At 39.5% G+C, this 9,901-nt stretch overlaps 1 protein-coding gene and 1 long non-coding RNA gene across 2 annotated transcripts in view; one reads left to right on the forward strand and one right to left on the reverse strand.

Annotated features, from left to right (window-relative positions):
- Window positions 1–6: 6 nt before the first annotated feature.
- LOC118414999 (kelch-like protein 24) lies at window positions 7–7,422 on the reverse strand. Its single transcript, XM_035819366.1, has 2 exons — window positions 7,303–7,422; window positions 7–1,026 (listed from the first exon to the last, which is right to left on the reverse strand). Exon 2 carries the CDS (start codon window positions 1,012–1,014, stop codon window positions 7–9), a length of 1,008 nt encoding a protein of 335 aa, XP_035675259.1. The 5' UTR covers window positions 1,015–1,026; window positions 7,303–7,422.
- Window positions 7,423–7,731: 309 nt separating this feature from the next.
- The window catches only part of LOC118414003, a 4,096-nt gene continuing 1,926 nt past the window's right edge, over window positions 7,732–9,901 (forward strand). The window contains exon 1 of the long non-coding RNA XR_004830902.1: window positions 7,732–7,884. This is a non-coding gene — a long non-coding RNA (uncharacterized LOC118414003). The remainder of the gene's footprint in view (window positions 7,885–9,901) is intronic.

A 9,901-nucleotide genomic window follows, 5' to 3' on the forward strand; every position in this document is an offset into this window, starting at 1 on the left:
ATGATGTCACTTGTGCCCAAAACTGCACCAGCCAATCCAAAAGTCATTTGTTCTCTTTATCCTACTCATGGAAACCCAACTGGCGCTTGATGGTGCAGATGAGTGTGTCATCACGATGGAGTTGCTTTCCACCGAAGGTTTTTCTCCCATTGCAAATCTCTCCGTCCCTCCAATGACCACAACTGCCTCCCTCAGACCACTGGCACGGCGGGGTCGGGTGCGGGGTGACTGGACCTCTCCTGGGAAGGCCTGATACTTGCGAGCTTCTGACACGATATCCGGACAGCACTTGCGTATGACCTTGTCCATCTCCACCTTCTCCATGAAGTACATCCTGTCCATGAAGGGGAACCTGACCAGCTCCATCAGCTCTCTCATCTCCTTCTTCCTCTTCCTGGTGTCATGGTTGATCCATTTCAGGACTGCCATGTACACAGTTTCTTCTGGAGCATTCAGGTCATCTGATGAGATGAGTTTGAGTAGTTGCTCCTTTGTCATGTCAAGGAACTCTGGTATTTTGCTGACGGATGCAAACTCTTTCATGGCATACGTCAATGCCTTTGTCTCCAGGTTGGGGTTCAGCCTGCCACCAAAATTTACCATCTTCAGACAGTTCTTAACGCTAAGACTGTCTGATAGGAACTTTGTGCATGCATCACTGACCGGTGGAACCTGGAAGAAGCTGGCCCCTTCCATCAACTCTACAGCGTTGTCCTCTGTGATGGTTACCTTTGACGTATAGGCGTAGTCAACAAGAAGTTGCACAAGGCCGACACTTGCTTCTTGAATGGTTACCTTATGCTCCTTGCTCTCAAGGTGACCATTGCAGAACATTGCACGAAAATACCCACTGCAAGCAGCAAGTACATTTCTGTGGCATGGAATCTCTTGTCCGGAGACACAAAGGGTGACATCTACCAGCAGGTTCTCTGATCGCAGTTCCTGCAAACCCTGTAAGAGGGCAGTTGAGTGTATGCCATGGTAGAAGTCAAGTGACCTCTGTGCTGTTGCCATTGTAGCCTGATTCTGCAATAAAAAATACACTCAATTAGTTTCTCAATTAATTTCTCTACTCGAGAATACCTGAATTAGAGTTTCATGACGCCATACCTGTCCAAACAAAGTACAACAGTCATCTTAAACAAGGAAGGCTAAACTGGCATTTTCTGATCATTCATGCAAACCAAGACCTGACATTTGCATAATTCATATAAAGAATTATAGTCACGTCAATTACCACCATAAGATTACTAGTATAGTATTTTCTGATCAAATTTGATCTTCAATTTGTATAATTCCATCTATAAATGTTCTTCTTTTTCTCAATTACATAAGTTCTATAATGAAACAGGTTTACAAAATTTCTATATAATTGATTTAAGTCTGAAACAAAACTGGCTGCTACAGTTCCAATCAAGGGAGGTCACAAATATCTTTTCTTGCCGGTGCATAGCACCGGCTTTGAGACAGGAGAAGCGGTTCTTTCAACCATTCGTTTGGTTTGCATGGATGCATGGATGGATGCATGGATGCATGCATGGATCGGTCAATTTAACCACCCTTCTAATAGCCCTTCTATACGCGTAATTGCGTAATTGAGTCAGCGTGGCCGAATGGCCTAATGCTCTGGGTGCAGATAGCGATTTGCTTTTGCAGCCATGGATCGTGGATTCGAACCCCACCTGTAACAATTTCAGTAATTCGATGCTTAAAAACTATTATTTCATGTCATTTTGTTTAACATCCAGGCTTTTTCCAAAAATAGCACTGGTCAGCTTTTTTCAGAAGCTTTCTTGTTTTAAATGACCCTGCCATTCCATAGCAACATTCTAGGGCACTGAAACATACACCAGTGCTTCTCTTTGGCTGACAACACTCATCTGCCAGCTACATTTAGTAATAGAAATCAACACCATAGCTGGTGTTGTGGTCAACCAACGTATACACAAAAACAGGAAGTCCTTCTGCAGTACCAAGGTCAACCACCAGACGGCCAAAAAACACTTCAAAATTGTTGGGTTCGCAACACTTTGCAACAAAGCAAATATCAGAGGTCCTTTAATCCACTGGACATGCAAACATTACCACAAAAATGACCCTGCAGTTACACAGCAATCACACCACTTCAACCTCATTTCAACACCTATCTTCCACCTAAAATTGAACAGCACATCCAGGACAAAAGATGTCTTTAAATGCTGCTGTAGGACCAAATGCAATCAGCAGGAGTCCAAAAATCGACCTACACTGTCATAATAACCCAGGGATGGACAAATTTTCTAAAATTCACTTGTCCTATTGGGTAAGTATATAAAAATCTACTTACCCAAACCAACTTTTCCCAAAATTTAAATGACATTTTTTTAAATGTATTGTCACTTCTATCGATGGAATTCTCATTATTGGCTCTATTTTTCTTTGATGATCAAGTGCTTGATGCCATGACTGAAAAGTACTGTAGCAAATAATATCAAAATCTCACTCAGTGGAGAAAAAAAACTAACTTTTTGGTTCTTGACTAAATCTCTTGAGATACATGCTGTATATCATACATCATCCTGACCCAAAGTACTGTTACAGTAGCACCTCCATAGAGTCCAAACCTACACCTCTTACTCTCTGCCCCGACCTACCATACAAAATCTTGACCAGAGCAAGTCCAGAACTCGGGATATCAAAACCGGCATTCTGCTGCTGTACCACAACAAGCCGCTAGTAGGCCAAACATGTAATCATTTCAAAGTCTGAAGACCTACCCACAGACCTACCCACATACAGAATATCAACAACTGAGGCTACATCCATCCAGGTGTTCGAGTTATGCTGTACTATGTCATCCACAAACACACACACACACACCTACACAAACACTATAAAAAAATTAAAGTCTAGTCTATTAGTATTACCACTAAAGAATTATAGCATTACCTAATCAATTATACACATTTGGTCTCATTTGCATACATGAAACTTCCTCTATCAATTTCTCAGAGTCCATTCCGAACAGTCATGTCACAGAACGCAGCATTGAGCAGGTTTATAAACTTTCCTCATAAATCACACAAATTATGTTCTGATTTGCAGAGTTACCATCTAAATGTACAAAGCTTAAACTATGTACATACCAAAAGTTGTCAACCCATTCTGGAGTTATTCTCTTTCAACTCTTGCAGTTTCAAAACAGCTGCTAGAGAGCCCAAAGTACACCACTTACTCTTTGCTGGAAGAGCTATATATATATATAAAGAATCATGACCATAGCATCATGCCCAGACCTTGAATATACTGTAAATGCAGAAATGTTCGTGGTGGATTAATGTTCGCGATTTTCACGGTGGCAACTTCACATGAAATGTTGCAGGTCTTGCCATATAAGGCAATGGTTGAACAACAAACATGGAAGGTCTTCATGCTGTGCGACACAGTGTTGAACCAAGTGTTGAACCAAGTACAATGTACCATTCATGCATGCATCGAAGCATGCACTGAAGGTAAAACCCAACACATGGCGTTTCGTCGCCAGAGGGCGACGAAACACAAAAACATAACCTTCTTGATGAAGGCAATGATTCAAATACTACTAGTTTTGTATATTGCTTATATAACCGTGGTAAAGAATATGGTTCTTAGGACCATGCTCTTTTTACCTCCATGAAATGTCATGGAGGTTATATTTTACCCCGCGTTTGTGTGTCTGTGTGTTTGTGTGTGTGTAAACAAGATAACTCAAGAACGGCTGGGTGGATTGGTTTCATACTTGTTGTGGTGGTAGTGTGTGACGAAAGCTGGAAATGATTAGATTTTGGGCCCCCTAGCAACTCCCCTTGGTGCTGCAGCGCAACTTCTGGTTTTGCTATCTCGGTGTTCTGAACATGCTATGGTCACGATTTTTAAGTGTTAGATAGCTCTTGTGCTCAGGAAGAAATGACATAAGTTTGGGCCCCCTAGCGTCTAGTTTGGGGATAGCAGGGACATTTTTGTCAAAAACTTCTGACGAGGATAACTCAAGAAGGGAACAACGGATTTTCATGATTTTTGGTATGTAGGTACCTTAGACAATGTTGTACAAGATAAGATACTAATTATGCAAATCAGGAATACATTTGCATAATTAATGAGAATATTCTATCATAGCAGTTTTTTCAATGTATCTCTTGTCACTGACGTGATATGGTCGTGACATTAAAGTGGTAGATAGCTTTTAGCGACATAAAAATGTGGGGCAAGTTTCAGTCCCCTGACATTTAATTGTGGAACTGCAGGGGCGTTTTTGTCAAGACACTCCAAAGCGGATAACTGCAGAAAGGAACGACGGATTGCCTGCATTTTAGGCATGCAGGTAGCTTAGGCAAAGATGTTCACAATGATATGCATGCTATGCGAATGAGGACTTAACTTGCATAATTAATGAGGAAATATAGTAGTATAGTTCCATTGTTTTCAATAACTGGACCTCAATACATGTAACACATGTTAATTATGATAGGTGGAATATAAGCAGATACCAAATATGGTAAAGAGGAACTTATTTGCATAATTTATGTAAAAATTCAAAACCGCTTTATGATCAATAATGGGAATTTTATAATTGTGACATGTGTACGTTAGTCAATGATGAACAACACCATGCATGAATTATGTTGATGTGTTGGTCAATTGCCTGAAATTTACGAAAGCTCTAAATTTTTATGGAGGTATGAGGTCGCCGAACTCTAGTTTTGTATCATAAGTTAATCATCCGGTCCATTTCTTCCTGTTCTATTAATGTTCTTGGTATAATAAAAAGAATCCAATCATAATAAAAAAAATCCAATCAAGTCAAAATGATGTGAAATACTTTCTCCCATGTCTATGATAAAAAAATAAAAATAATGATTTTTTTTCTCATTAGGCCATGTTGATTTGATTATATGGATGACATCCACGCTCGCACCAATTTTCGGCCAATTCCAAAAAAAAAAAGTTTTTGACCACACAGTAAATTGTGCAAAGCAGCTGTAAAATGAGCACATATATGCCGTAGATTGGAAAAAAAGTATCAGAAAACAGATAACTAATGCCATAGAATGCCAAAATAAATCTAAAGTCAAAGAATAAGATGTGAAAAAAAATCTATTGTTGGTAGGGGTAGGTACCAGTACAGAAAATTTAGGTACAGGTTCCGTTCAGGTCCAGAGGATCATTTCCAGATCTGGACCTGAACCTGATTGTCTGTGGAAACTTGAGAATTTGCTATACTCAAAACAATGATAATTGGTCAATTTTGCTACAATTTAACAAAGGAATCTGTTTGGTGGATTATCTGACTCCCACTGGCATTTTAAAATCCCATCTCCATGTAATCAAGTCTCTGTACCTTTGACTGTAGAAACTTGGTGCAAATGACTATAAACTCTACTCGACTTCGCTCTTGTCATCTAGATCTTCTTAGCCCGGTTAGACCCCAAACGCTTGCTAACATAGTGTGTCCATTTTCTAATTGGCGAAACCGGTTCCACTGATTTTTTTCAGGTCTTTTTTTTTCGGATCGGTCCAAGAAGAAAAAAACGTTTTGCACCTGTACGATGTACTGGTCCCTACACCTAACTGTTGGTATGCCATACTAGTATGTGTGTTAAGTCCTACGTTCAAACTTCCTGACCACTTAGATTTCATACTGAAGTCAACTTTTTTGGGGGGCCAAACTTTTTTTTTTTATTCGCTCGCTGGCATTAGTTCTGGAGTTCCCAGAGGATGTCATCCATATAATCAAATCAACATGGCCTTATTAAAGTAACAAATCTGTGCACAGTTGGTTATCTTCTCAGGCTCATTTTGGGGGGAGGCGGTGACAATATTATGGATTAGTTCTCAATAAGGCCATGTTGATTTGATTATATGGATGACATCCTCTGGGAACTCCAAAATTGATGCGAGCGAGCGAATAAAAAAAAAAGTTTGGCAAAAAAAAAAAGTTGCCTCCAGTGTGAAATCAAAGTGGCCAGAAAGGTTGAACATAGGACTAAACACACATAGTATGGTATACCAACAGTTAGGTGTAGGGACCAGTACATTATACGGGAGCAAGACAATTTTTTCTTCTTGGGCCTATCCGAAAAAAACAGACCTGAAAAAAAATCAGAGGAACAGGTTTCGCCAATTACAAAATGGACACACTATGTCGGCAGGCATTTGGGGTCATACCGGGGGCCAAGAAGACAGCAAGAGGAAGTCAAGTAGAGTTTATAGTCAATTGTACCAAGTTTCTACAGTCAAAGGTACAAAGACAGTTAGCCCGTATTACTTGGCGATGGGATTTGTAAATGCTAGTGGGAGTCCAATAGTCCACCAAACAGATTCCTTTGTAGCAAAACTGACCAATTACCATTGTTTTGAGTATTGCCAGTTCTCAAGTTTCCTCTGGACCAGAACAGGACCTGAATTTCTGTACTGGTACCTCCCCCTACCAACAGAAGATTTTTTTATTTCTGTCCTTTCACATCTTATTCTTTGAGTTTAGATTTATTTTGGCATTCTATGGCATTAGACTATGATTAATTATCTGTTTTCTGATACTATTTTTTTAAATCTACGGAATATTTGTGCTCATTTTACAGCTGCTTTGTACAATTTACTGTGTGGTGGAAAACTTTTTTTTTTTTGGAAACGGCCGAAAATTGGTGCGAGCGCGGATGTCATCCATATAATCAAATCAACATGGCCTAATTTAGCCTGGATGACAGACTGCATGGCTTTCACAGGACACCTCCTCCGCCCCAGGGCGACCGAAAATTTTGCCACAGGCCCCCGAATAATGTAATCTCACTCTGAACTCATGTGGCAGTCATGGGTGTCTGGCAAAATTTCAATGGGGGCATGTTGACCCTGGAGCCGAGGGGCTGCTTTATGAGCCCCCTGAAAACAGTCTGGCATTCAGGCTAGTTTTTGAAACATGCCTCGAACACACACAAGTTTTAACTTGGTTTTAATAAACACCAACCTCTCATAAGTTTTATGAGAGCAAAATCTCAACAGTAAAACAAGTTACACAGCTTGAAAAGTGGTCGAGGCAAAATGCAAATTCGAAAGACTAGGTGCATTTTTCCCGCGCAAATAGAAACTCATCTTCGCTAGGCGCTCTGACTGTAACGTTAACAAGAACCAGATGGTCTTTCCGCCGCACACAAGTTTTTGACAGAAACCCGGTACCCACACAAATTTTCAGTGATCTCTCTTTCCTCTCAGTTTCCAGATAGTCTCTGAGAATAATTTTTGATACAGCAGTTCTACATAAAATCACTAGCAAGAGCAGTTGATTCTTACCGTTCACTGAAGCTGTTTTACACGGCCGTCTTTCTCACAAAGCGTGACTGGCGACCCGCAGTTTTCTAACCAGTCTTCTCCGCCGGAATGCGCAAGCGACACCAAAAAAGCGCGGGAAAGTTCCCGGAAGGTGAAAGGTTATTGGAATGATAAATATTACGAAATGGGGGCGTACCATTTTGCACTAATTTATTTTCTTCCATCATATAAGAAAACAATGATTTATCAATTACTTCATAATACATGCATATTGTAACAATGTTGTAATTCTAGCTGAAAATCAATGGTATGAAGATAGCATTTTCTTACTCGAAAGATATTGTGACCTCCTTGTTTTCTGCAATGGAATATGCCAAAGTCGAATATACCAAATAACAAGTGTTAGGGGTTGAGTAAAATGTGAGTCAACTGTTAAACGTTACCAACACCATGGAGTTCAAACAAGGGGGTGTGGCTACTAAGGCTGATGGGAAGGATTAGGCGTGCCTCACCAAAATGGCGCCCGCCAGAACTTGGAGCAATGACGTGCTGAAGAACCCCGGGGACTGTGCGTTTATTCAGCCGTGTGCCGACACATGGAAGGTGCGTATGTACAGGGGATAAAACAGTGTTTCATTCGGTATGCTATATGTACTGTGTTAAGGTCTCATTGATGAGTTTCTTCTTTCCATAGACTTCTATGTTATAATTCGTGGTTTAAATGGGCGCGTTCATAATGAAGCTGCGTGAAATTTCAGCAGATTTTTCATTCTATGGCGAGCACATTTACCCTATATCGTGGGAAAAAATTGCCAATGTAAACTATACGTAGAAACTTTTTTTATAGCAATTACAAACTACGATTAGTCAATCCCCACAAAAGGCACTTTTTCGCTGCTATTGTACAACCGCACCACTCAGAACCCACGACTGTGTACCTCCGACCTAGCGCGCGGCTGCAAAACTTTACCTGCTAATTTCTTCAGTTACAAATAAGCTTTCACCAATCTAACTTTTGAGATCAGTTCCGCTGGCTAAAAGGGAATTTCTCACCGCTAAAAACTTGCGTCCGTGCAGCCGTTCATTTTTGGCTCGGATCTCTTTTAGGGTGTCCACTCGCGGAGTAATACATCAATGAGACCTTAAGTGCCGATCGCTCTTCTTTCACGTGTTGTATCTTTAGGTTATAGCTATATACTACATTTTTTACCATTTCGAAAGTCCTAAATGGTTACGGTAATATATAGCTGTCTTTGAATATAATCCTTTGTCAGAACTCAATAGACTCTACTTACACAGAAAATTTGAAGTCAATCGGCCAAGGCGATCTTGAGAAAATGATTTTTGAAGTTGACATCATGTGTAGTTGCCCCCCTCCCCACTATTCAGAAGTGTGATAACTTTGCATGTCACAGGGATGTGATCATCTAATGTAAACCTTACAAAGGTAGTTTGTATCATTAGTAGATATATTTGTGCAGCATATGACGGAATATGAAGCAAATTTATGCTTTTGATGAAGAAATAAAAACACTGGAAGTTGACCTTCAATTGACCTTCTGTATGACTGACACCCAGCCACATTCAAAAATTCCCCGGAAATAAAAAAAACTTGTTTGATTGCAAAAAAATAGCAAGAATCAATAGTACGTATATGTCTCCAACATATATTGGAATATCAAGTCCATCCATACTTTTGATGAAGAAAAATACTCATCCAAAGTTGACCTATATTTGACCTCTTCTGTCACTCTTACCCAGCCACATTCCAAAAATCCCCGGAAATACAAAAACTTGTCTGATTGCGAAAAAAATAGCAATAATCAATAGTACGTATATGCCTCCAACATATATTGGAATATCAAGTCCATCCATACTTCTGATGAAGAAAAATACTCATCCAAAGTTGACCTTCAATTGACCTCTTCTGTCATTCACACCCAGTCACTTTCAGAAAATAGACGGAAATACAAAAACTTCTCTGATTTCGAAAAAAATAGCAAGAATCAATAGTACGTATATGTCTCCAACATATGTTGGAATATCAAGTCAATCCATGGTTTTGATGAAAAAATATAGCCTTTGGAACTTGATGTAAATTTCAGCTGTTACATTACTGACACCTAGGTCCATTCCAAAATTCCCCGGAAATATAAGATCATGTCTGATTTTCTGGAAACTAGTAAGAATCAATAGTACATATATTTCTCCAACATATATGGGAATATCAAGTCAATCCATGGTTTCGATGAAAAAATATAGCCTTTGGAACTTGAGGTGAATTTCAGCTGTTACATTACTGACACCTAGGTCCATTCCAAAATTGCCCGGAAATATAAGATCATGTCTGATTTTCTAGAAACTAGTAAGAATCAATAGTACATATATTTCTCCAACATATATGGGAATATCAAGTGAATCCATGCGTTTGATGAAAATATATAGCCTTTGGACTTGAGTGAATTTCAGCTGTTACATTTGTTTACAGTGAGCCTTTTCAGAAATGCCCTGTACTCAGAAAAACATCTTTGATTTTTTTCAAAAACTAGTAATAGTCAACAGTACTTGTAATTTTGTATGTCTGAAACTTATGAGAGAATATTAATTGCATCCTTGCTTC

This window comes from Branchiostoma floridae, chromosome 4, assembly GCF_000003815.2.
Source record: "Branchiostoma floridae strain S238N-H82 chromosome 4, Bfl_VNyyK, whole genome shotgun sequence".
Taxonomy (NCBI): Eukaryota; Metazoa; Chordata; class Leptocardii; order Amphioxiformes; family Branchiostomatidae; genus Branchiostoma; species Branchiostoma floridae.

Coding starts and splice junctions, on each gene's coding strand:
- LOC118414999 (XM_035819366.1), bottom strand. CDS start 1,014: ATGGCAACAGCACAGAGGTCACTTGACTTCTACCATGGCATACACTCA.